Source organism: Phaethon lepturus, unplaced genomic scaffold, assembly GCF_000687285.1.
Source record: "Phaethon lepturus isolate BGI_N335 unplaced genomic scaffold, ASM68728v1 scaffold4843, whole genome shotgun sequence".
In the NCBI taxonomy this organism is placed as follows: Eukaryota; Metazoa; Chordata; class Aves; order Phaethontiformes; family Phaethontidae; genus Phaethon; species Phaethon lepturus.
The window spans coordinates 15554-43388 of record NW_010526909.1 but is presented as its reverse complement, the minus strand read 5'-3'; the positions used below and the strand labels follow the sequence as shown (position 1 = coordinate 43388).

Here is a 27835-nt window from a genome sequence, read left to right as displayed (position 1 = left end):
TTTAAGTAGGAAGTATTTGTTTTTCTTTCAAAAAGGGATGGATGCACTTCAAATTAAGAGGACAACTTCATTAGCATGGAGGATGAATGAGATGATAAATGAGATAATGAAAGTGAGATTTTTCTGCCTTTCCTTTCCATGAGAGAAGACTATTGAAATGCATTATATTTACATTCCTCAAATTACTGAAGCTCTAAATGTTTTTGCTTTCATGGTCTCCATTTGTGCACATTTTGGGATGATGGATTATGGAGCACTGGGTGTTGAGATGAAGAGAATCAATAGTGTGATACAAAAGATGAAATAACTCTGATGGAACATCAATAAAGGCTAAAAGTTGCCACAGGGATTTGAATCTTAAAGAAGAGCTTGAAAAACTATATTAAGTAGAATTTGCTTCTCCCCTTGCACTTGTAGTGTCTTTATTTCATGAGCAGAAGTCGCTTGGGGGTTCTTGTCAAGCACAGGGGTGGAGGAATTTTTATTTTTCTGTATGTAGATGGTGCCCAGCACAATGCCTCCCGGGTGCGATGTCTTCCGAGCATTGTCACAGGGTCATTGCTATCTCAGCCGATACCTGGCATGAATAAAAATGGAATAGAGTTCTTAATAGCCTTGTGTGCTGTTAAAGGGTTCAACAAATGCAAACTGCAGGAGAAGTAGGCGAGTTTTTATCATGCCATGTTTAAGAGAACGTGTGTTGCAGGTCTATTTACTGGTGTGCATAACCAGTATTCCCAACCAGAGTCTTCCCATTTGACTCCACCACTGGAAAAAGTGCAAGAACAATTTGAAGATCCAGATTTTGCCCTAGTGTTAGCACTGCACAAATAGCCTTAGCAATTTGTTAGGATGCGGTTTGGAATATTTGGTCTGGAACAGAGAGGATTGTTTGCCAAATAACATACTTCTCAGGATGAAGAAGGCTGTCTCATGTAAAATAGCTGTCATCTCTATCCAAGCAGAACTCCATTGTTTTGGTTTTGTTCTTTTTTTCTGGAGTACGGACTAAATGAGGTTAGTCTGATGTAATTCTGAGCTATAAAACAAGAAAATTGAGGAATCCTTGAATCATTTGCTAGGCAGACAGAAACCCGGGTGGGTGATGGTATAGGGATATATTTGATGAGTTCTGTCTCTAAATGATGTACGCATTGCAGATACACAGCAGAATTGTATTTTCATTGGTAGCTTTCATTAGGATCTTTATGTGAGGCACACCTGGAGCTCTACATTAGATTTTATGGATTTTATGGAAAAAGGTGCTATTGAATGTGACTGAAGGTATCACAGTATGCCTCTTAACATTTCTGTTGTAATTCTGAGTGTTCCTGTCCTCATTGTTAACCTCTTGTTTCCCAAATGTTTATTAGAACTACTTTCACAACTTATTTCTCATTTTTTTGCTTGCAGCAGTATGCAAAAAATCAAAATTCTGATTGCACACTGCATTCTGAAAGGATATTCATTGCTTTCACCTGCATAACTCATACTGATGTCACACTCTGGACTTCAATTAGAATTCTGACTCCATCATTCTCATAGTTTAAAAAACAAACACGAAATAAACCGCATAGCTTTATCACAAAGATAAACCAAAACCAGAGAGGCAGATTAACTTAGTGCCATAAACACTCCTCTGAATTCAATATACATTTTGAAACAGTAGTAATTTAGACATGTACCACTAAACAAATATGGGAAAGCCAGGCTGTTAGTGTTGAAAATCTTAGCTGTTTCTATCTAAGCAAAGATATGTAAAAGAAGATATGAAAAAAAAGTCCCAAGTATGGGACTTGCCTACTAAAATACGCCATGTAAAAATAAAGCTATTAAGGCAAGGTTGGCATCATCATTTTTTGTTTGCCAGTCAGGTGGTAGTTTCTGGCACTAAGTTTTAGAGCTGAAATAAATTAATGCAGAAACCAAGGTTAAGTCACACACCTTTTTGCTTAGTTCAAAGTCAAACCCTCACAAAAGGAAGAAAAAGAACACACTGTTCTGAAATACATCGGTGTTATTAGTAATATATTAAAATGCAACACATTTTAAAAAATACTACTTCTGTCAAATTATTTATTTATGTTGAATTCTGTCTTCCAAGGAATAGAGTACTTAATCCAGCAATGCATTTAAGCTTATGACTGATTTCAAGCATGGGAACACAGAACTACTCACATGCTTAAAGTTAAGCACAAGATTAATTGGACAAGGTTAATAGCCCTTCTGGGATGAGATCAAGTGTGCAGCCGTAAGGACCTGACTCTGCCAGTCTTACTCACGTATTTTTTCTGCAATGAGACACCTATGAGATTTTATCCCATTCGACACAAGAGTGGTGTAGCCAAATGCTACTTACGCCCTAAATCTAAGAGATGAAATCTTAAGCTTCAGGATCAGGCCTTCTCCCTTAATATTGCATCACACTGACTTTGGCAGCTTAAGTTTCATAGGGGTTCAGTGGAGAGTGTCCTCTAGGGATAACTGCTTTGCAGATGTGGTGGGAGAAGGGCCAGCAAGGGCGAGTAGTCAAGCTTAGCCTAGTTAGCCCAAGGAGACAAACACTGCCTTTAACCAGCTGCAGTTGATATTCTTCCTGAGTTCAAACCTTTGATTTAAATCAGGAGGACTACAGATCTTAACCCAAGCTAATGATGAACCTTAACCCATGCCACAGATGAATGCCTCAAGCAGCAGGCCTTTGTGGGGTTTAGATCTTGCTCTGATTCTTTCAGGAGTCCCAGAACTTGAGGAACTCAGTGCACAGTCTGCCTCTAAACCTGCAGGTCAGAGCTTTAGTGTTTCTTGGGGCAGGCAGTGGGAAGGCAGGCAAGGGGTACAAAACTCATATACTTCAAAAAAACTTTGTAAGTCACAAAATACAGTTCCTGCCCAAATCTGCTGTATTTCTGAGTGTGACATCAACCTTTTTTTGTCTCTACTTTCAGGTTGCTCCTATAATTAAAGAAAGGATGATGAAGAAGGGCAGCATGATGCTTGGATACCAGCCTCACCGGGGCAAAGTCAACTTCTTCCGCCAGGTCGTCATCAGCCCGCAAGTTAGTCGAAAGGACATGGACTTCTTGCTGGATGAAATTGAACTGCTTGCTAAGGACTTGTAGTTGTAGCTCCACAGCACTGGGCACTGCTCACCTGTGATATTTATGGAGAGAGAATGGCAGCAGCATTCTGGTGCTATTTTGTGAAAGGTAGTAAAAAGTTGGACATATAGTTTGGAAACTGTCGTTTTACAGAGTGATGTTGAGAGCTTTGCAGGTAGATCACCCCTTCACGGGAAAGTATTTGCTGATGAGGGCTGAGAGTGGCCAGGGGCAGGCCGGCGCTTGCAGCACCACTGCTGCCATCCTGGGAAGTGTTTCCTTGAGAAGGGTGCACTTCTGAAAATGGTGTCTACATTCCCGCAGGGAGGGCAGCTGTTTTTGGGGTGCCTGTGCACAGTGTAGCTCAAACTGGTCACTTACATATGCAGCAATACTCCTCTGAAGTTACTGTTAGAGTGTATTTAGCTCAGCGAGCTTTAAAATGCTAGTTAATACTCTGTCTACTCTGTCAATGTTTTAGTTTGGTATGTGTTTAAGGGTAGAGGCCTGGTTGGTAATTGCACTGATAATGCTGAACATCGTGGACTTGTATGAAGTGTTCCTCAAGGCCCCTAACTAGGTGGATTGCCCACGCGTTCTGCCATGAGCGCAGTCAGCATGGGGTTGTGCAGTTGCCACCCTCGGATTTTTGCAGGACCCACCTGCACAAAGCCCCGAGCAACCAACACTGACCTTGCTTTGAGCAGGTGAACTAGGTGACCTACTAAGGTCCCTTCCAACTGAACTGATTTTGTGATCCTCTGAAATACAATGATTTGGCCCAGTCAGTGTTTGCCAATGTTGCCCCCACAAAATATCACCACCACTTCAGCAGAGCTGAGAATACTGGAATAGCACTTAGAACTTCTTACCTCCTTGTTAACAGGAGTTACCTGTCATTTCTGAACTGCTGTTTGCCTTTCTCTGTTTTTAAAGTGTAAAGATTTATTTAGCAGCTTTTAGATGCACTTTAACATTCTAACAGAGAAAAAAAATATTTACCTGAAAGGTATATTTTTTATGCATGGTGACTAAACGTTAAGAGTATAGCAAAACTGCGTATTTGTCATTGTCTGTCTGTATTTTCCTACAGGTTTGCAATGACTCAATCTTACGTTATCAGTATATAACTTATAATTTTGCACTGAGATTAAGGTAGTGGTGTTCAGTGAAAGCCTGCTTGTGATTTTAGGATATGAACAGTCTGAGTATTTTCGGTCAATCTTAAATTGCAAAATTAAATTCTAAACTTTATGTTTGTGTTAAGAATTACAGTTTACTTTTGATCTGTTTTTATTCTATAAAATGATCTATTTTATAAAGATAGAAATGTGTTTCTTCCGGTGAAGTTTTTGCAGCAAACTAATGGAAATAACCATGTCTTTCACCTTGTGATCAACACCTACTTAGCTTTATTGTTTTGATGTTTGTTCCTTATTCTGTATTTGAGGTGGCACTGACCAATATGAACCTTTCTGCTATAATGTGAAAGCTGTCTTGAAACACAAGGCTTTCTTGTTTTCATTTCCTACATTGTACTAGGATCCAACGTTGTGTGACATTCCTACTTCCAATCTCCAGGATGATGGCATGAAAGTTTAACAAAGTCATGATACCCACAGAGGTCACAGTATCAGAGCAGGAGATAGGAGCAGGAGTTACCCTACAGCACCTGACAGATGCCTTTAACAGTGTCCTGGAAGCGCGTATTCTTGTGCTGTAGCACAAGACTTTAATCCAAAACTCTCATTGATATTAACATAAAACTCGATATAATGATGTGGTCCCTGGATTCTCCCCTGTAGTATCTGCAGTTCACTTCATCATTTATTACCTTCTGTTTCTGGCTTAACTAAATTCAGGGCCTGTAAAGCTTATTTAGCCTCACAGCCACTCTGTCTGGATTGCAGAGTACACAAGGGGTGCTGGATGGATGGGATGACTGCTGCTTCTTGAGTTAGATAGGACTGTTACCCCTTCTCCTTCTCTTTTTTGACCTTGAAGGGAAAGACAGAATACAGTGTCAAGTTGTTTTGATTACGGTCCATGTTCTCGGTGGATACTTGATTTTTGATTCAGGGGGAGCTATGTCACCTTCCATCAGCTAAGAATTTGGTCTGTGGTGTTTCGTGACACCACTACTATCAAAAAAGTCTTACTGTCTTGTTTCTTTTCCTGTTGTTAGTGCATTTCTCTGTGTCCAGATACTGTGACACTTAAATAGCACACGTCAGACTGAAGTAATGCAGTTCCTTTCTGTTGGAGTAGTGGCTATAGTGTTTTTAAATGAGAGCAAAATGGAACTTTAATGTTTGCAGAAAATAGGTCTCAGATCAACATGTGCACTGATTTCCTCCAAGGTATAGGTTAACCTTCCAGTGTGATGCGAGTACCTTATCTCATCTCCATATATTTTCTATTATTTCTGACCCCTTATCACATCCCAGATGCGCAGTATGATGGTCTCATTTCAGGACCAATGTAATTTTCTCATAGTTGCCTATTTAGTACTAGTATGCACAAAATGTCTATTTTGTAGCTGATGATTTTAATAAAAAGTTAAGTAAATGATACCCTTATAATTACAGGCTGTGTTTGTCATTTGTCAATCTAAAACTGCAGAGATATATATAAAAAAGTTATGTAGGAGCTCTCCAGATGGAGAAACAACAAAGTGCCAGGACAGCTTTATAATGTGAAACCTAGTTTAACCCTGCTTCAGGGTGTGGTTTATCTGTGTGCTATGCCCATATCATCTTTAATAAACACCTTGGATTGAAAATGTGCCACAATTTATCTTGTTCTTGCTTTCAAATGCAGAAGTTAATTTGTCTTTGCAGAAATGGCTTTTTTTTTTTTTTTTTTTTTACTATTCTAGCTAGATGGGATTGGCCCATGAGCTTCCTCTCCTAGTTACTGACAAGCACCATCTCTCGGGATGCTAAGTCAAGTGCTGGAAGTAGTGAAGTACAGGTATAAATCAGTGTAGAAGCTGATTCATTGACTATTTATAATTTCTTGTGTCTACTTCTAATAACCTTTTTTCAATATGGAAGAAAGGAAATATTTAGACAGAAGGGACGCTGAGGCAGTTTTTGCTCTTAGTTGTGTGGATGCATCTTGTGAGAACTTTGGGCATTTTGTGTTGGGTCCATGTGCAAAAATCACTCACACAAATCATTGTGCCTGGAAGAAGCAATCCTGGTCTGAGGACTTCTAATATGATTATCTGTGATAGATTAATACTAATCAATAGAGTTTTGTTATGTATGATTTTAGTGCTTGTAACTGGAAACCCTTGCTGGATTGGGCCCTGAGTTTTATCGTTGGGATCTTCCATTTCAACACCAGCAGTTTGGCACTCAGAACATCTCAGTTTATCTACTCAGGGTTTGTGCCTAGAGGTTCAGATTTACCTCTGTTTCTGTGAGACTGAATTGAAATGTATTTTCATTTGTATCCTTCAATGATGCATCAAGATGCTTTTAAATATCATTTGACCCTTAAAGGACAAGAAATGTCTTAAGAAAAGCCTAGTAGAACTGCTCGAGTTGCATTCCCAGAATGCCAGGTAAGAGCATCTAAAAACCTGTTATGTGTCTGAGGCTTCCTCATACACACAGATCACAGCATTAGTTCATGCTCAAATAATTTTTATTTTTAAACCCTTGGGTAGCGTGATTGGGCTTACAAAACCAATGCAAAATGTTGAAGGCAGAGGAGAAGAATAATTCAGAAACTAAGCTAAAAGTGTTTGAGTACCCCATTTTCAACAGTGCCAAATCTGCCCAGCCTCTCTTCCCTGTTGGCTACTTCCATGGGCTTTCAACAGGAGACTGAAGTGCGTTCATCTTGGAAGTCGCTTGTAGGTAAGGCCCACTCACACGCCTGCCCTCCTTCCTGTGGTAAATGCTGATAAAATCATTTGAGCTTATAAGCACTGTCTCTAGTACAGTAACTGCTAAATATTGCTACTGCTACATCCCGAAATAATGCAATTGCACACATTCATTATGTCTTAATTGCACATGCTAATTGCAGGTTAGATGCAATCAAAGCAGCACTGCCTGGCAAATACACTGTGTAAACCACGAGAAACCCTGGTGAAGGGGTTTTCTTTCTTTAAATTGAATCTACTCTCCCACAATTACATGTTTTTGCTTCAGATGTACAATTAGATGTTATTACTCTAATTCTGTAACTACACAATAATTAACCAAAAATTACTTTGAGAAGCAAAACAAAACAAGGAAATTTGCACAGCAAGAGGTACAATGAAGAGAACGTCAAAGGTTTTGAGGCAAACCCACAGAAGGAAACAATGGTCGTGTGAACGATTAACCTCTACTAAACCTAACGTACGTGAATGCGCCGCAGAGCTGCGCTGCGGGAGTGGAGCGGTGAAGCAGTACTCATCATGGGGTCGTCAGAGAACTTGCATATACCCTGACACTGCAGCAGTCTGCCCCGACACAGCATGGTCCATCCACTGGTCCTAGATAAGCCCTTTCAGAAGACAGGACACTTTGTAGTACATTAACAACTTGTGTATGTATCAGGGTAAATTTTGTTTTAAAGCAGTCTCAATAATAAAAGTGAAACTGAAAGGGTAACCTTGAAAAAGCCCACCAGAGATGACCACTCTAAGCCTTACTAGCTTGCGTACAACTGAAGTACAGTGGATCACATTTCTTAAATTCATTTAAAAAAATCAGTAAAATCTTTATTTTATGAAGGAAAAGGCAAATAATAGAAAATGAAGGACATAGACCCTTAATAGTTTTGCCAAACACAGATGTTCTGTTTTGATGAAGTAATTTCTTTCTTGTAAGTAACTTGGAGAGTGAGAATTTCTACAGAGCTATTTAAAAATGGAAAGTATGATGAAAGCACTTGCCATGAAATAGTAGAGGCCCATGGAAAATAACATCTGCTTTTGGGACTGTGCAGTCTATATTGTCCTCTGCACAACACTGTTCTTCCAAGAAACTTTCACCCCGCTTGTCATTCTGGGAATCGACTCCTTAAATCTGGCAGGCACTGGCAGCTACAGCTTTATACATCCTGGTCCTTTTGGGCCAGGTGATACAGCTTTTTACTCTTGCTCTGTTTCTGTGGCCTCTCTCATGCCTGGACATTTTTCCAGAGGAAGATTTTCCGTATTTGGCACTGTAGGAAGAACGTCAAGAGTAGCAGAAGAGGAAAGATTGAAAGCTGAAGTGAAAGCAATGTTCAGGTTGGTGTCTTGGAGTGGCATTTTGCCTTCTCCTTCTCAGCAATGGATTTGTCCAGATTATGATCCCTCACTGCTCCTGTCAGAACTAAGGTACTACCACCATCAGGGCTTCCCTGTGCATTGTACAACCTGAGGCCAACTTGGCCTTGGGAAACTAAATAAGACAAGGCGTGGGAGAAAGAAATGTTAGTTGTCCTGTTTTACAGCAGAATGATGCACAAGGAACTTACTTAAAACTTCTATTTTTTGTGACAACTTGCACTGTGGCTTTAGAAAAATTGTTGAAGGAGTTACTAACAGGAGACAGTGGTGAGTGAAAGATGGGACAGACATAGTGTCATACGGGCTTAGCAGAGGGGAGACAGTGCTAGGCTAACCAGAGAGCTTGCTGGGGAAAAAAGTTGATTTTCTAGGTTCGACTCCTATGGTATTTGATGTAGTATCATTTGAGAAAACCTACATAAGATGGGAAGCAGGACAGAAGATGTAAGGTGGGTAGGACTATCTAGTGAAAGATGAAAATGGGCAGTGGAGAAAGGAAGATACCACTCAAGTATTGGTACTGATTCTGGGCTAAGCTAACTTCATATTATTATCACCAACCCTTTGAGAAAAATTAGACATATATTCGTGAAGTTTGCTAATGAAGCTAATTTGGAAATTTTAGAGTGCGACACGCATGAACTAGGAGATTTTAAGAGCTTGAGGCAGGGGAGACTCAGTTAAACAATGTGCAAAATCTTTGGGGACTTGCAAAAACCTGCAAGAACTTTCTGGTTAGAGGTAGGATGTACTGAACACTTGGTAAACGGAAAATTGTGCGGATAAATATAATGATGGAATAAATAGCAGTGTAAGAGCTAAGCCTAAATGCCATATAAATAAATCAGCCAGCCAAGAAATTAATTGGTAAACATCAAAGCAGATCTAGCCTTTCATCTGGAGCATGGCAGCAAGGAAACCCTATCTGGGCAGCGGTCAGTGGCCAATCCAGGCCTCTATTGCCCAGCTCTGCTGCCTGATGCTGGGAGCAGTGAACAGCTGGGAGCAGTGAACAGTGGGGATATTAATTGGTTTTACAGAGACAAAGAGCAGTGCTGCTTAGTCGTGTGCTCCACCTACTGGTGTTTCCTCTGGGAACCAACTTGTGCCATACACAGAGGGTATCTTCCAAAGAGCGCTCTTGGATGTCTCGCATGTGGTAGAGGAGGGAACTGGAACTAAAACTTCCTGGGATTTTTCAGATAAAACTGATTTGTCAGAAAATGTTGTGTTGTTAAAAGCCTCCTGTGAAAACATTGGATTTCACAGAATCACAGAATCACAGAATCACTAAGGTTGGAAAGGACCTTCAAGATCATCAAGTCCAACCATTAATCCAGCGCCACCATGATCCTTAAACCATGTCCTGAAACACCACATCCACACGTTTTTTGAACACTTCCAGAGATGGTGACTCCACCACCTCCCTGGGCAGCCTGTTCTAATGCTTGATCACCCTCTCGGTGAAGAAATTTTTCCTAATATCCAATCTAAACCTCCCCTGGTGTAACTTAAGGCATTTCAAAGGACTTTAAGTAAATGTGTGCGCAGCGGCACTGCAAACCTGTGCCGATTTCTTGCCATCCTGCCTAAATAGCGATGGGAATGTGGTTCCATTCTTTGTAACCCATGATCACACCGGTGTGTTTGGGGCACCCAGGATTTTGGCTGAGCAGTGAGGAGATCAGGCGCCCTGAGAACTGCACTTCCCCATCTCTGAGCCCCTCAGCTGAGCAGTTATTCCTCACCCTTGCTCTTTACCAAGGTTTAAAAATGGACTCAGGAGCATGCAAGCCACTTTTAAGCTGTATGGCCTCAGAGTGCTGAGTTTCCAGGCTTGATTTTATTCTGAAGCAATCCAAATGTCTGGCGTTTTTAGTATTTTGCTTTCCATGAGAAATATCAATGTTCTATGGTGAGTTACGAAAGAGGATGTCCTGTCCCTGTGCCCCAGCACATTTTGGAATTTCCCATAGAACAAAATTTCCAGCTTCTCAACCACCCTTGAACTCAGACCTTTGGACACACGGACCAAACTGCACTGCAACCCCTGTAGCAGCAAAGGATCTCAAGATGTCATCAAAACAACATGGCCTCCATCCTGCGATAGGATCAGTGATACCAGAGAAGTAGTGTCTAACCTTTGCCTAGACCAAACGTGCTGGACATCTTGCAGCCTTCCCATGAGGTTTTCTTAATGGATAATCTAGGTTTTCCCCGCTCTGTTTGATCCGTCCACCATGAATAGGGCCAACACATATTTTTCCTCTCTGCAACGTCTACATGTTCAAAGATTATTATCTTATTGCCCCTTAATCATCTTCCTTTCTAGTCCTGAACTACAGTCATTCCTCCCATGTTTCCTCAGAGGCCATGTATGAAAGTCTTCTGATTATTCTGTTGCCCAAAACAAGACAGAGCAGTCCTCTGAAACCTCACCAGGGTTTAAAAGAGAGGCAGGATCACTTTGAATGTCTCTCAGCCACCACTGCTGTCTATACATCACAGTGGAACGTTTGCCACCTTGTGTAACAGCACGACACAATTGACACTATTGTCTGGCTTGTGATCCACTCTGACCACTTCTTTGGCCAGCTGCTCTGCGTGGCTTTTCACCATTATATCTGGATGCTTAATTACTCTTTTGTAAGTGTTCCCACTAAAGAGAATCATGTTTTTCAAAACATTTATTCCATCTGTCAAGAGCAATTTGAATTGTCAGTCTGTCCTGCAGCACACTTGCAGACTCTCATAGCGCAATACAGTTTGCAGATTTAATAAGCATATATTTTAGTCTGTCACCTAGGCTACTATTTAAAATACCAAACAGGGCTAGACCTGGGTCACTGTGGAACCATGCTCAACACCTCCTAGGGATCTACATAGTAACTATTATATCTTTCAGGTCAGCTTTGCACCCACTCTGTACTTGAATTGAGAAAACATTTCCCTGGTTTGCTAACAAGAATATCACTTGAGGTGATGTCAAAAGCCTTTCTAAGCTCAAGAGTTATGATATTTACTGTATCTATCTTCTCCATTTTACATGACCTACTGCCCTGTAGGGGAAAAAAATCATGACAAATACATGTTGATTCCTACCTTCTCATTTTCCAGTTGCCTTCAAATAGTTTGATCCCTCCCACTCCCTGTAATTTTCTGAGATGCAGGGACCTCAACGGGTTCCCAGCATCTCTTGTCGCCTTTCAAACGGTAAGTACCACCTCTGCCCCATGGGCAGTCTTTGGCAACATGGGAGCAAACTGTGCGACTGCAGAAATCCTTGCCGGGGCACACTGCAGCTCAGAGAAATTGGTCCTCAAATAGTTGAACCTTAGGTTGGTTGCAGATGGAGCAGAGGCTGGAGGGTGTTGAAAGTCCTGTTGGGGCCACGTGCCTGGGTGCTCTCTGCCAGAAAGCTGGGGTCGGGGAAGGGGCGGATGGGTGAGCGTCGAGGTGTTGCCTGGTACAGAGCCACGATGTGGCTGGGACATGTGTTTGGGTTTGGAGCCAGACACGTACTCCCGTTTTATGCAGGAGGGTCAGAGTAGTCAAAGACAGACAAGCACGAATGGATCTGGTATTGTGAGGATGAATTTCATCCAGATCTGTCAGGCTGAAACAATACAATATACTAAGAGTTTTCTACCCTGTTCTTATCCCGTGCTAGTTTGAAAATTAATCTTTTATTGTCTGACTGTAGCTAGGGAGAAGACTGATACAACCCAAGAAGTATTAAACATTTTGGCCTTTCCAGCCACCCTTCTTTTCAATTGCACAGTTCTTCCTGAATGGATTTCTTTTATTTTTTTAAATGTTTTTCTTCATTTAAAAAAAATCCCTAAGTATTTAGTTCAAGGCTTTCTTTAGAACTGGAAGACAAAGACATTGCTCTGGTCCTGGAGTACAGAGCCTGATGAGACAATCATGTAGGAGGTTTTTTCATAGGACATTAAGAAAAAAGAGCTCCCCCCCCGCCTGATTAAGAGATCTTCCCCTCATATTTATTGTCTTAATGAAAGCACTACATACAGCTCACAATACCTATAATTTCATTTTAATTACACCTGGAAGGAATTAAAGAATTTATTTAAAGGCGCATTCTTACTGTAAAGTATAGCAAAATGGAGTCACAAGCATACACAAGTTATTCATCAGAGCATTTAACAACCTCAAGTTATTAATTTTATTATTGCCAAGATACATGGCTCAAGTAAGAAATGTGGTGGTATGATGGCAAGAAGAGTCATTTGCTCGATGACATTCATACATTTCAATTGCTAATGCATAGGCTGCACATACATATAGAAAAGGAGATGAAAAAAAATTAACATCATCATTTGACCTGTCTGACCCTGTATCCAAAGCTTATTTCATGCATTTGTCCATGAAATAGATTTCCATCTCTGCTAGAAGCTAATACGATTGATTTTGCACATCAGGGCAAGTAGTGCAAAAATACAGAGCTCCAGACTAGCCAACCCACGTGGCAATCAAGACTCACCAAGGATTGTCAAAATTAAAAATTTCAATTCAAAATTGAAAGAAAAAAAATTTATCTGCAAAAACCTAGTGTATTTCTCTCTAGGACTTTTTGAGCCAAATACTCTATATCATTAGCAGCAATGTGACAACACGTAAAGAAAAGAACAACCCGCTCTTTAAGCTAGTCTGTGACCACTCTCCACTGTGTGAAAAGCACCTTGTCCGAACTAAAAATCTGCCTATAATCTATAGACCTAAGAGGGCGACTCGCTGAGGTCAAACCTACCGACCTCTTTAGTCTTTAATCTTTAGACCCTTTAGTCTTACTATATGTCTCTTAATGCAAGTCCATGACGGCACACGGTGTGGGATTCCTCTCTCCAAGCTTCAGCTGTCTGACCAGCTGCTGCTCGGGGCTCCCTGCGCGGCCCCGCTCCCCCGGGGAAGGGACTGCCCTGCCCTGGGAGCCGGGTTTAGGCCAAGCTGCTGATGTGGTGAAGGTGGTGAGACTCCGCTGCATCGCTCGCTCGCTCTCGGGAGAGTTTTCCTGAGAATGTTTTACATGGAAAAGCAAACCTTCTTCTGCCAAAATGTTTTTCTCTAGAGCTAATAAAACCAAATTAGTCTCTTCCCCAGATCAGGAATGAATTTTGTCTGGTTGTGTGTCATGGATATAATAAACAGTTTATACTTGGGCAAAGGCTGTGTTTAAGTATGGCTGAATCCTGTTTGGTTTACCATGATTAACATAAACAATTTATAAATGGATGAAGTGAGTTAATTTAAATTCTTTCTTCCATTTCCTATGGCTTTGTTAAGATTAGGTTCTTAAAGCAGCCATTCCAGAAATTATTTCAAGAAAAGCAAATTAATGTTAACATTCCTACATTAAAATGAAATTGCCTTATTTTTTTTTTCCCCTGATTTAATAAGGCTTACATGTCCTTTCCAGAAGTACTCAGGCTAAACAACCTGCTGTTTAATGGGAGATGCTATTAATGCCTTAAAACATGGGAGCATTTCGCTATGCCATTCAAAGCATTACAAGAAAAATTTCAGTCTAATCCCCTGCAAGTTGCTTTTGCAAACTCCTCCTCAGTAGTGAGGCTGAAGTGTCATGTTAGAGAAATATTGCTCCTGCTTCTCAGATGGGGATTAGATGAGCAGAAGAAGTTGTAGCCAAAGCACATGAGTAAGTCTGTATAAAAGTGTACGAGGCTTAACAACTGGAAAATTAGAAGTCCTGGCATGAGATTTATGTCCTGTTCAAAACATTTTAGCTAATTAAAGGTATGGCCTACTTTCCTCTGCCTCCGGGAGCACCAGGTGGCTGATGGAAAGCAAGTACCTCAGCTGAAGAGAATCGATACCCTGGCTTTAATTTCACCAAAGGAGGGAACCTCACCTTTCCAGAAATGAGGCTGGATTCAAGTATCAGCAGTTATCGTCTTTCGCTTGCTAAGTGCCTCTCTGATGGATGTTCCCTTCCTGAATGCGCGGTCTGTTAACCCACGTGCGGCAAGTTACGCTTCTCCTTGGCGGCAGCGCCCGTAGCTGCTTTCCTTGGTGGTGTGAGCAGAGGGGCTTTGTGTTTTCTTCTTACCGCGGCCTTTCTCTGACAGCCTTTAGTTCAGTTTTGTTGGGTCAAAGAGGAAACACTGTTTTTGTCATTCCAGGCATTCATATACCCTGTATAAAAGGCTTTGCTCTTTCAAAAAGTAGTGTTTCACTTTAAATGATTCCCAAAAAACCACTGCAATGATGCAGTGAAAGAGCCCAGAGTAGCTTTGTATTTTCATCTCAATCTCCGAAGCGGTGACCCTTGTCAATTTTGAGCTTGGGGAAGCGTTTCTTATACATTGCCAAATGATGTATTTCCAATTGAAGATCAGTATTTTTATCATCTTATTTTACTAGCAAAGACAGGCTTGCTAGATTAGTGCAGAGATCCTCTCAGGGTTCACACACATGTATAAGGAAGTTGGTAGATGAAGACCAGCCTTTAAGAGCTAAATATTTGCAGGCACAGAGAGACAGATGTTTATCTCAGGAAAAGTTTATACTGTCTTCTGTTTGAGAACTAGAACGGCAGCAGTCACCTTCAAGCAAAAGCAGGAATTAGATGCAATCAGTATCTTCTGTAAAACATTTTCTAACCTTAAATGATCTCCCGCAAGGTTGAAGCGTGAAGACCCCGGCGCATTTCGAACAGAAGGAAGTCTATTTCTGGAGCTCTTTGTGCGAGAAGGAACGCGCCAGGTTTGGGCTTTGTCCAGGGTGGTGGTGAGGAGCTCTGATAACACGTCCTGCATCCCACCTCGGCTTAGCTCATCCTAAATAAAGCACTGCCCTAAAGCCTGTCGCAGCCAGCCGGTGGCTGAGGCACTCTGCAAAGACCGGGTCGTTTCAAAGGTCCTTAATGTCGCGCTGGCAGGCGACTGAGGCGTACACTGCAGCTGCAGCAGGGCTGTAAATGTTGTAGGGGTGTTTTAATTCCTGGCTCAGGGAGTGGGATTCACAGGGGTGGAGGGGGAGAGTCGAAGGTGAAGGGGGGTAGTGCTCATGTGGATGACAAATCCATGGAAGCTTCACCTTGGGCATGCCAGGAGGGGATGATGTGGTTGTCCTCTCCTTCAGAAAACTAAGGAGACAGCCCTAGTCTGGGGACCCTCACCCAACCACTCACGTTGGAGCAGAAAGCTGGCAAGCCTGGCCGGAGACCTGACCACCATCTCCATGCGAGCTGGTTAGAAACATGTATGATGTGTATTTCTTTTGGGCTTTGCTTCCTCTGCATCGCTCCTGCCCTAAACAAGCGAAGTGGCGGTGTATTAAACAGCTGTATGCAATAGATTTACTCAGGTGCTGTCTCTGGAGGAAGACAGACCCTGGAGGTCAGGACGGTCCCTGTTGGGGAGAGGAGGGGACCAGGGGGGAGGAGGCCACGGGAGGATGGGCATGGCTTCAGCCTGAGCAGAAGAGACGGTGAGGTGCCCTCCGGGAGGTCATGCAAGGCTGAGTCCAACACTTAAACCCCAATATCTGACGCAGGTCTTGTTCTGAAAGACAAATACCATGAGTTGCTTTCATGAGAGAAAGACCAGCGTGCCGATCCAAAAGCGGAGGCAGGAAGGGAGCGCATTGCGCAGCCCCCACTTGGGCACCGAAGGTGCCTGGGAGGAGGAGAGGAGCGGCAGGGAGGGGACAGCAGTGGCCTGGGCTTGAAGCCACAGATCGGTGAAAAAAGAGAAGGAGGTGAATTGGTTTTTGTTTCTTCTTCCACAGGAAAGCCTTGCTGCAGCGGAGGAGAAAGAAGGGGGGGTGTTTTCAACGGTCCCTCCTGTGACACACACAAGATGGCTAACCTGGGGGGAAATGCCAGGGATCTTTGCCCTACCTGCTTTCACATGGCAGCACGTTTGCAAAACAGGCATTTCAGCAGTGGGAGTTTAATCATGCCAACTTGATGAGGTGACCATTTTATTTTTCAAGAATTTAGCTATGTAAATGCAGCTGCCTGAAGAGACTGGTTTATCACCATTATAACTGAGCAAATAATTCACAGCGGATAATTTATGAGCTGCCTTTTGCCTTCGCCTCTTCATGAAGTGATTAGATGGTGCTTAAAGCGTTCAGTAGTCAAGAGTTTTAAATCTATTTCCTGGGCTTGGTCCTCTCAGGATCCTCATAATTTGGCCGTATTTCAACAAATCACTGACTTTGTCCTCACCTTTCTACCCATAAGCAGGGCCTTTCAGCTGCCGGAGGTCCAAAATAATAGGTGAGAGCTGCCAATATGTCAAGGAACTGTGAGGAAATGGGGTCTGAACAGCTAGGCTGGGACACCATGGGTTCAGGCCAACTGGGTCTTGTGGGTCATGTTAGGAAATGTAGCCCAGTAGGACACAGGTGCCTGAAAAAACCCCACCAAAATCCTGCAGTGAGGTGCATCACTTATCCTGACCTGGGATGAGACTGCAATTTTTGGCAGCCCGCAGCAAGAGCCTTCTGAAAACACACACATGGCGTGCACCCACTTGCATGAACATTTGCCAAGCAATAAGCAGCATGAACGCAGCCAAACAGCATTCAGGAACAACAAGCAGACAGTCTAGAACAGAATTCGTTCCATCTTTTTTGTGGCTGGAGGGAAAAATTGCCATAGGCAGCGTTTTATTAAAAACATAATGCCAAAAAAAAAAGGCAAGACAGAGCTAAGGATCAGGAAATAAATTAATGCGTGTTCCTCTGGAAGCGAAGGAAGCCCTTGGGTCCCAGCACAGCTGGCTTGACAAGAGGACAACATTGCAGGTGCTCTCCATGTGGCCCAGTTTCCAGCAGCATTCAGAGTAACTATGTCTTAATGCCTTTCTTTTTCTTTCGCCCTGCCCTCAGGAGCTGGGTCATGATCTTTTCTTCTTTTATCGTTCTTGTCTATTCCAGTAGCAGTTGGGAATATCCCAGAACGGGGTGAAATCCCCATTGTGCTGGGAATTGTGCGGACTGGTAACACAGAAGTGCTCTGCACCGGGAAACTTTGTCATCCAGTTCAGACCATCGCGTGGTTCAGTAGTAAACCCAAGGATTACCTTCTGCATTGCACAGCTGGAGCCTGCTTGCTGCGTACCCTGGCGGTAAAATGGTGATTGACGTGCTAATTAAGAGCTGCTTACAGAAGGATGTTGAATACCGAATTTAGGATAAGAAAGGTGGGCAAAAGCCTTAACTGAAAAGGATACAGTGTACTTTATGTCAAGGATATTGTACTCCTCAAGACTGAAAGGTCTGTGGAGTTTGCCTGCTACATTTTCTTAACACACTTCATATTTGTTTTTGCAACACTAGTTTGCCTTGCTATGCAAAAAAGGCTTTGAGCCAGTGTAAACAAGATGTCAGGGCTTGAAGATCTTTGCCACTACGTGGGCAGTGGTGGGGACTGGTGAGGGGTGGCCACTGCCACCAGCGCACCAGCAAACGCTGGGGCTGACCGCAGCGGTGCTCGGCTTGCCTGGGGCTTGGCAGGGCGCTGCTGGAAGCCACGGAGGTGTGGGCAGGGAGGCTTTGCACGCCCGCGGGGAGGCTGAGAGCTGGTTTGTGCCTGACCTTCCCTGAAGGAGCAGCGGAGAAGGGAAGGCTGCACGGTTAAGGCTTGCCGGGGAGCGGGAGGCTGCAGAGCGTCTCACCCACCCTCAACGTCAGAGCAACTTGCAGCCAGGCCGGTGCTGGCTGCGCTGCCTCGCAGCTGGCGGGGGTCCTGTCCTGGCTGCGCCCTTGCCAGCTGCCCCGCGACAAGGCTCCCTGCAGGCCCCTCCATGCTGTCCCCAGACAGCTGGTTTTGGCCGGCTGCAGAGCACGCACCCTCCCCGGGCAGCCCGATTTGTAGTCTGGTAGTACGGGGAGAGGATGGCTGGCCTAAAGGACGAGCTGGTCACCTGCAGCTGTCTGCCTGGGAGGGCACCTAGGCAGGGCCTGCCTCACAAAGCTCCCGTCTGCCAGTTTTAGACTCGATGTGGCTGCTGTGCTTTGCACCACGCCCGACACCGGCTACGTGCCTCGCTCTGTTCGGAGTACCAGGTGCCCGGAGGGGCTGTGAAATCATTAGCGTCAAACATACTCAAAACCCAACAAGGTCTTGAGCAACCTGATCGAAGCTGCCTGTTTTGAACAGGAGCCGGGACCAGACGAGCGGCGAGCACAGCGCCCGGGCCGGAGGTCCCTGCCAGCCTCAGTTATTCTGGGATTCTGCTCGCCTCATGAACGCAGACGCCTGGGTGCCTGTTTGGGGAATCCCCACTTGAAGGTTCACAAGGAGATGCTCAGCGCAGCCCAGCGTGAGCTGTGGTAGAGGTTTTGGCACCAAAATACATTCCCTGAAAAAGATGGCGATGCCTGGAGAGTCTCAGGTGCCTACAGCAGGCACTGGTGGGCTGCGTCCTCTGTAAAGGCTCAGATTCAACCTAAGTCGTGCTGGGGGCAATTTGGGGTGGGGGGAGGGAGGTAGCCCGCTCTGTGTTTAGGTGGTGCTTGTGTTCTGCATGTCTTCCACGGGAGGGGCATCCGCTGCAAAAGGTGAAAGCTCTGAGCGGAGCTCAGCAGCTGTGAGGCACAAGCACATTAATCACACACTTCTCAGTGACACAGATTTAGCGGGCTGTCTTCTGGCTCCCTTTAATACCAGCACCAAAACGACTGAGGTTTAACTAAGGTCTTATCTGCAATGAGAATGGAGCAACCTAAAAGTAGGAGAGTGTCAGCTGTGCAGCCTCTTCTCCCTCCCCTCCCCTGAGACTAGTGAAGGTTTTACCGTGTCGGGACTGAAGGGCCAGCAAGTTTGGGTACCTGCTAGTGCTGTTCTGCTGAAGGGCAGGATGGAGACCGGGGGAAGGAGTCGTTAGCAAAGCAGGACACATGCAAAGGCCATTATACAGACTAAGCATGACGCTCGGACCTCTGGGGGGAAGGAATGGGCCCGAGTCATCTTAGGATAGGGTTCATTTTAGGAAGAGCCCTCTCCCTATTCTGTATGCTCCAGAGACGAAAGACAAACTTGAGTTGGTGTTATTTTATTTGCTCCAATAAACATTTGACTTATACAAAACAAAACAAAACAAAACAAAATCAGACCAAAAAAACCCCAAACTGTTTACAAAGCAAGTTAAGTGCTTGAAAATTTTGATATACAAGAGTACATATTGTTCACATTCCTATTTCATACATGATGTACAGGTGAAATATTCCTTAAAAGAATAAAAATTTTCCTTTACATGTAGTAGTAAAAAAACCCACCATAAAAATGTCAGTATTGTCAAGAACTACCGGACGCCATTCCTTGACCTTCAGCCTGGATGGAGGAAGAGAAAAGGGCTGCCACATTCCCTCTCCCACCCCCTCCCCACCACCAGCAGCTCCATGGCCCCCACCAGGTCTTTGCCTGCTTTCCTTTTCCTTTTCCAAAAAACAAATACAAAAATTGACATAGTATCCTCTGAATTCCACTGTAGTTGTTGAGGGTTTGCCCCGCTCTGTTTAAATATTTCCAAGTAGTTTCGTTAAAATAAAAAATTAAAAAAGCAGATACAAACCCATTTCAAATAAAATACTTGTCATCATAAATCTTAACTCCTATTTGAATAAGTATGATTCCTATTGACTTATACGGCAACGCCTTCTAAAGGAGTATCAATGTTTATCTGTCAAAGGTGTTTAATAAATTGTACCAAGTACACCTGTACAGGGCTGGTTTGTGCTGGCTGAATTTCTAATGTCCAAGGCCCACTCACATGCCGTGGGGAAGAAAAAAGTGGAAAAATCACTGCAAAACTCCTGAAGACAAAATTGTTAGCACTTACTAAACACATTGTTGTCATTTACACAGGCCCAATGTGATGTCAACTGTCTTAAACATGTTGGAGAACTGGAAGAATGTAAGCAATGTCTGAAGGATCTTTTTGGAAAGAATCGCCTTTCTTGTGTTTTGGATTTTTCCTGTTAGCTGCTGACTTGCTGAGGGCAGTGCTACATGCAAGCAGTGCTGAGGGCAGGATATGCCATTAACCTAATGCTACGGAGCTTTCCATCACCTCCAAGGTCCTTTTGCAAAAACAAAGGCATCAGGCTGTTGTCTCTTAGTTTCCTCCAGAAAGCATGGAACAGTCAGACAGTGGTGTGTCAAGCAATTAGACATGCTGTAGAGGGAAAAAAAAAATGTTTGTTCCTACAGCAACACAATCAAGGTAAAAGGAAGGAAAAAAAATAGCACTGCCTGCACTCAGAATGCAGAGCAAATATAAAACATCTGCTTGGATTATTGCTGGCCCTGTCTTGTTTTGTATGGTTTGGGGGTGGGATGGGAGGAGGGGAAACCTGATCCTGCTGGTGTTCTGCAACCTGCTTGCAAGCAGCATGAATTCAAAGCAATAAACATGTAACATTAATGACCTCTGTATCAAAACACGTGTGGGAAGGACCAAACCTCCTTGCACTCCCATTCTGGGACGCTGTGAGGATGTTGGAGTTAAGGTGAGAAGGCAAAGGTATCCCTGAACCTTCCAAAATGTGCTGCAGGGCCACGTAGGTACAACTGCAAAGCCAAACTGGCCTGTCTGCTCTGAGACTGCTCCTGCAACTGTGAACCGCAGGGCCACAGCTGGGTGGTTACAGCACGTGCTTTGAAAGCCATCTTCTCATTGCATATTATTCCTATCTTTTTGGCAGAGTGCTTAGTGCACAATTGCCGGTGTCGTGCTCTGCCAGTCTCCCCAGGCTCCTTCCCTAATGGGGAGGGACCTCTAATGCACTGGTAATTTCCTGGAAGCACTTTTTTTTTTTAAACTCTTTTTTTCAGAGCATGGCTGTTTATAGATATATAGACATATATATACACATACACACACACATTTTATATATATATGTATATATATATATATATAAAAATAGCAATTTCATAGTTATATACAGGCATTAATAAAGTGCATAATGTTATTGGCTATTTTCAAATCTCATTTCCTGAGGAAGTGCTATCATACATAGCTCCTCCTATGACATGATGCCGGCAGCCAATGCTAGGGTATGACACCTACTCCCTGGCTTTTAATTCTCACAAACACATCTCCCTGTCCAGAGCCGGAGCCTAAAGGGAGTAGTGACAGCCTCAGTCCTCCAGGAAGCAAGTCAAGGCACCGATCAAGACTTCTTCCTTTGCCAAGGTGAACGCGTCCAGGAGCGATTTCCCTCTGTTTCGGAGCTCTCGGGCATGCGCTACTTGGCAGTGGTCACGGAGCCGTCTTCGGGGATCTTCTCCTCCGAACAGCTTCTTCCCGAGAGCTTGTCGTGGTGCTTGAGCTCGCTGAAGCGTTCCGCGACACACTGCGCCGTGAGCCGGGCCTCGGGGTCGTGGTCCCAGCACTCAATAAGGGTTTCGCACACCATCTGGATGCCCTGCGGAGAGCACAGAGAGAGCAGCCGTGATGGGGCCGGTCACCGCCAAAGCCCGTCTGTCAGAGTTGCTTTAGTGCCCTCTGAAGTTCAGGGGGTTATTCACTGGAGGTGCTTTATGAGCTCTATTGCTATTATAATGGGGGCATGATTTTTTTTTTTTTTTTTTGAAAGAAATCCTACTACAATATTTTCAGCAACTTAATGCTGTCATTTCTGTGCATATATTCTGATACTTATAACAAGAAAAATGGTACTTTGGACTAGTGCTATAGAATCATTTAGGTTTTGGGTTTTTTTAATAAATACCATTGGAATTATTGGATAACAGCACTTCCCACTCTACCCAGGCCTTTGTGTACCTGAATTCTGTTTGGGTTTTTCAAACAAAATCCTGATTGCCAGCAATATCAAGGCCCTACATCAGCCCTTTATGAATTCCTTGCAGGCTAAATAAATCTATGTGCAAATACGGGCCAGAGTCCCACAAACACTTAAACACATGTCACTCACAGATGTAACTATTTAACCTTCATTTCAATGCTGATGCACATGTTTACAGGAGCAAAAAACAGTTGCATTTCTGTAATGCATTTTATAAACACGAGGTATTTGCCAGGAAATTGTGTGCTTTGCTTTATGACACTAAAAGCCCATTAAGTAGGATTTATCTTAAACTTCTTATTTAAAAAAATAACATTTCACAACACTGCATTAATTGCATAATTTACCTAATTGGTGATGTTGACTGATGTCAATGTTAATAGCAGAATGTTATTGTCTGTATACAAATAACATTAGTTTTCTGCTGGCATTGAAATTACAAGCAGTAAATTAAATTAAATATTAAACATTAACTTGAAATCAATAGTGCAACAAATCTCATTAAGGGGGGGAAAAATGTAATATGTAAATCCATTCCAGAATTTTATCACGATGAATAACGAGTTCATTACAAAAACACGACTGCAGAGGAAGGAAATGAATATGGAAGAGCCATTACAGTAAGAGCAACTTCTAGGGAGCTCAAAGCAGATCCTCAGCTGCTGCAAACTGTCACAGCCCCACGGAAGCTAATGCATCGCTGCATTTTAGATAGCGCAATGTGAAATGCTGAAGGGATTCAGAGGAAGGGAATTAAATCCACCTTCATTAAATGTCCCATGAGTATGTTATCAGGCATCCCTTTGCTGCCTTTGACTCTTAGCTGAACCCTGTTAGAGCTGGCTGTGCCCATCCTGGTGACACACAAGTGCAGACATGTGGTCCTCCCAGGTGGTGGGATGCCCTGTACCGGGAGCAGAGCGAGGTCTGGGTTTGACACAGGGAAGAAGTCTCTAAAGTTGAGTGCAGGACACCTTGGTCCAAACCTGTGATCACCTTACCTGCTACCTGAACCCAGAGGTGACTAAATTCACAGCGTACCTTACAGCTCTACGCCAGGACCTTGAGCTGCAGCCCTCCACGCACTCAGGCCTGCCGTCACGATAACAGCTGCGGGCTTGCCCCGCGCCTGCGCACCACGGGGGTCCCGTAGGCACACCTACGCCTGCCGCTACGACTGGCTGTGCATGAAACGAGCTCCCAGACACTTCTCTCCAAGGCATAACCAGTGGTATTTCCCGTTTCTACTGCCACGTAATGCAGTGCCCCACTGCAGTGCCCACAGCAGTAGCCTCGTCCTGAACTCAGACAAGTCTCTGGGCCACCTAACACTGCCCTAGGCATGCTTTAAGTGCCAGTGACTTTTGCTTTTAGGGGCTTTCATCACCTTCTATTACATGTACATCATCTGACTCTTCCGAAATGCAGAACAGAAATATTTGCTTACCACTTCTGCCTTTGCATTAGCATAAGGAGTATTTTTCTTTCCTATCCAGCAAAAGATCGGTGCTGTTAGATTTTCTTTTGATTATCCTCAAGTTTGCTGACCACAGATCTTCCTGTTGTTCTTCTGTTTCCCTTATCGGTTCTCTACCCTTCTTTACTTTAATTTTTTCACATGTGAGACGATGTCTTTTGAATATCCAAAGAAATGTTCTCACACTGTTCCTAAATTTAAGCAGTTTTTACTATTTTTTTTTCTCCCAAATGATCTAAATCAGCATTCTTTTCTGCTTTGTTAATTGGGCTCTTCTAAAGTACCACATTTGTATTACCAGTTTGGACTTCATTTTGTCTTCGTGGAAAACAAACAACTGCCGTCAACTCATGATTCCTTTTACTAGCTTATCCACAATGTTTAAAAATTTCTACAAGCAGTTCTTTTCTATAAAGATGAGCATTAGTATAATCTCTTCTACCCAGCTCAACTTGTCATTTAGAAGACGGTTGTATCTATGGCTCCTAAAAGTGTCAACGTCTTTTTAGTACTGGTAATATCAGATATCCCTCAGATGTCCCTCAAAATACAGCTTTCCTCCCCAGTTAAAGGCCCCTCCTCAGTAACCCTACTCATCACAGATGACTACATAAGGAGAAAGTCCCTGTGGTTCTGGAAGGGGCTACACTCTGCCCGAGTCATCAGGTGGCAGATGCGTTGTGCTTGGTTGGAAAGATGATTGATTTTGGCCACTCATCTGGCCTTTCTTAAGTAGGTGTTAGACTATGATTTTAACATCTCAACTGGAATGAAAAAGAGAGTGTTACATTGCTCCTGATGGAAATATTAGCTGATCTTCATTGCCTGGGCTTTTATAAATGTTTACGATGCTTTCCTTTTGTCTGTAAAGAACATTCAACATATTTCATTGACAAGTGGAATGACCAAGCCTCGCTTCTTCTACAACACGATTCTCATTTTCTCTCTACTGATAAAACTGCTTAGAGCAAAGGTGAAGAAATGCATGCCTTTGGCTTGCTTCCATTCAGTTTCATCTACTGAGGAATCTACTATTGCCTAGGAGGTGCAACCATGGTGTACATGCATGGGGAAAGCTGACAGTGCTTCATGACATGCAAGGGAAATGGACTGCTAATGTGCAACCTGAATAAAAACAGACTGGCTTGCTGAAGACTCATTTCCCGTTTTCTTAAACCTGTCAACAGCTGGGATACAACTATGACTGCTCTCCATGATAAAAGTACAGAGATTTGTTTTCTCTGCTGAAGGGGCCCGTGTGTGAAGTTGTTCTCTTTGCCCTTTCAAGGCCTACACAAAGCGTGCTTTAAGGCCCTAATTATTCTGGGTTGTCTGGCTGATTGTTTGGTCTCAGGTTTCCAATCTTTTTATTTTGATCACTTTTATATTACACTGGTGGGCAGCAGAAATCCCAGGGCTTTGGGGTAAGCACAGTGCAGAGCACTGTGGTGTCTGAACCATGGGCAGCACGGGTGTCACCATGTGACAGGGCTCTAATCCGTGCAAGAGAGGTCCAGCACTGAGTTAAGGCTCAGGCTTTGGGCAGCAGCTAAATGTGTGGTGCAGCTCCCAGCTGCACACATACGGTGCTCTTACCTGATGGTTAAGCCAGGAGCTGGGGATCTCAGGTCGCCCTCTGTCTCTTAGGACATTGTCCTTCATGCTTTCCACGCAGGGGTGTTCTCGCACTTTAGAGCCAAATGGGGGCTCGTACTCTTTCACTTCTGCCAAGAGAATAAGCAAACACAAGGGTATTCAGCTGTGCTGTGCTGATGCCAAATGGGAAGGGAGCTGGCAGTTCTCTGGAGGAGTAGGAGCTACTGATTAGCTGCTCAGTGCCACTGTTCTGCTTGACCAGCTCCAGACAAAGCAAAGCCAGTTGGCATTTTCAAAAATGTTTCAAATGTGTTTCTCCCACACGCTCCCTCCCTCCCTTTTTCTCTCCTAGCCAACTAAACAATTTTCATTTAAACCCTTTAGTACATAATCATATTAGCAACAGTCAGAGCAGCAGAGTAACCTATAATGGTACGTGAGCCTTTCAATCCGTGCTGAGGCAAAACACACAGGAGCTTCAAGGTGAGTTTTGCCTGAGCCAGGCTTGCAAGAACTGGTTACTTTGGTCCCCCTTAGGTCCCCTGAGTCCACACACACTTACCAGGTGAAATATAAACTGAAATCTACCTAGGTCATGACAGATGTCAATGTGCCAGACTGGAAGGAGAGAAACAGAACTAGGAGGAAACAGTTGCTTGAAAAGGACAAAGATACAGTAAGGAGCAGTGCTGGAAGCTGCTATGCTACCCTTGTTTATTATTGAGCTGTGTTCCCTTGTAGAAAGTAGTAGTCTGTTCTTATTTTAGGCCTCTCTCCCAAAATGGGTCAGTTTTGGCCCATGATACAGGGGGCACAGCTTTCTGAAGGGGTTGCTGCCATTCTAGTTTTTGTTTGCATGTTGCATATTTTCTTTGCTTTTCTTTGGAGTGAGAAAGGAAGAGGCAGACATATGGGACCTTTGGAGAAAACTCAAGAAATCTCTGAGAGCGGAAATATTATAGTAGATGCTGACACAGTGTAGAAAATGCTGTGGTTTCTTTGGGAACAGATGGAGACTTTACTCACAGGCCTAATGACTTGCTAGTATTAGATAAAGATTTATGAAGTTGGCCTGTTCTGCTGCCTCTTATTTCTTTCTAGGAATTAACTGAGGGCAAGAAATCTGAAGTGTAATCTACAAGGCAGTCTGAAGAATGCATGTGAGTGCCCAGAAGATGTGTGAAGAGAGATGAACGAGACAGGAGACACAGTACTGTTGTGTAATGTTACAACTAAAGTTCAAATTTTGTTGAGTGAGCAGTGTCCAGTGCTGCTCACTCCTCTCAAGGAGTAAAAAGAAGCTCTGAGAAGGGAGCTAACAACGATTTAAAGGCCCAGAACAAAACGGGAAGAACCTCTAATGTTTGGCTTTTTTTCCTTTGGAGAGAAAGGTAAGAGGTCATATGGTAAAATACTGGAAAGAACTAATAATCAAGATAACACAGGTCAGATCCTTCTGATTGTCATGTCTTATGATAAAAACAAGGCAGTATTGAACATAACTAAAAGGTGGACTTTTATCCAAAACCTTAGAGATCTCATTTCTACATGATGGCCATGAGATGAAGACTATAGGCTACCGAAAAAGAGAGGGAATTTCTAATACTTAAAAAGAATAGCCAAGGTACAAACATTTCGGGAGGGATATTAAACCTTGTGCTTCAAAGTTTAGCGATTAGAGATCCAGCTGCAAACTGTGTTTGCAGTGCAGCAGATCACCTCACAGATGCCACCTGCAGAGCTCGCTCTCCTTCTCCTGAATCATCTGGTGCTGGCCACTGTCCACACAATGCTCTGGAGAGTGGCTGTAGTCCCAAAATGTAACTCCTATCTTCTCATACGTAAATCACTTTAAGCCACAAGGGTCAAAGTCTGCTTTGCTTTCTTTCCTCTCCAAGAAGTCATACCAGTTTCTCTCGCATTAATCTGAGTTAGAGATTACTCAGCCAAAGTAAATTTACGAAACTTTAGCCCTAGAAGTTAATTGGGAAGTTGCCATCTTGCTGGTCAGACCTGGAGTCCTGTGCAGCGGATGCACGATTATTACAAAGCAGATACCTCTACTTTCAAAGCAAACCAAAATATTGAAGTTTGCTGGGAAAATTTAAATTGCGTGACCTAGACAGCCATTTCCTACACCACCTCCAATATGGTAGTGGCTGGACACCAGCCAAGGCTCTGAGATCTTCTTGTAGTATGAAGAGTCAGAGGATTCTGAATGTTGAACAGAGGGTGCTGTGGTGCTGAGCTTAATCTGAAGGCCATTCAGCTTCATGAGATGGTCCAAATGGGGCACGGGAAAACGTTCCCAGGGAATTGATAGGTTTGTAATACATTTTCCCTGTCTAAGAAAATCTTTCTATGCTATGAGTATTCCTCTTCCAAATATTAAGACTGAATGGGTTTTTCAGGTTTGGGGTTTTTGGTTGGTTTTGGGTTTTGGTTTTTTTTTTTTTTGTGGTAAAGAAAAAGAAAGTGAAGTCAGATGCCAGTTTGCTGTAATAACTTCATAGTAATACAGTTGTGCCTTCCCTCGGTTTGAAAAGCATGCAACATCCTTGCTATTTATTATCCTGCTTC

General features: G+C 43.4%; 2 protein-coding genes across 2 annotated transcripts in view; one reads left to right on the top strand and one right to left on the bottom strand.

The window, feature by feature from the left end:
- GADL1 (glutamate decarboxylase-like 1) overlaps window positions 1–3122 on the top strand; it is a 76763-nt gene extending 73641 nt beyond the window's left edge. Inside the window, exon 14 of the mRNA XM_010283208.1 lies at window positions 2949–3122. Within this exon, the coding sequence (XP_010281510.1) occupies window positions 2949–3122 (174 nt within the window). The remainder of the gene's footprint in view (window positions 1–2948) is intronic.
- An 18282-nt stretch (window positions 3123–21404) lies between these two features.
- Window positions 21405–27835, bottom strand: part of LOC104617793 (TGF-beta receptor type-2) — a gene marked incomplete at its 5' end in the record, with an annotated part of 19994 nt that continues 13563 nt past the window's right edge. The window contains 2 exons of the mRNA XM_010283210.1: window positions 21405–21801; window positions 25256–25383. Of these exons, the coding sequence (XP_010281512.1) occupies window positions 21622–21801; window positions 25256–25383 (308 nt within the window). The remainder of the gene's footprint in view (window positions 21802–25255; window positions 25384–27835) is intronic.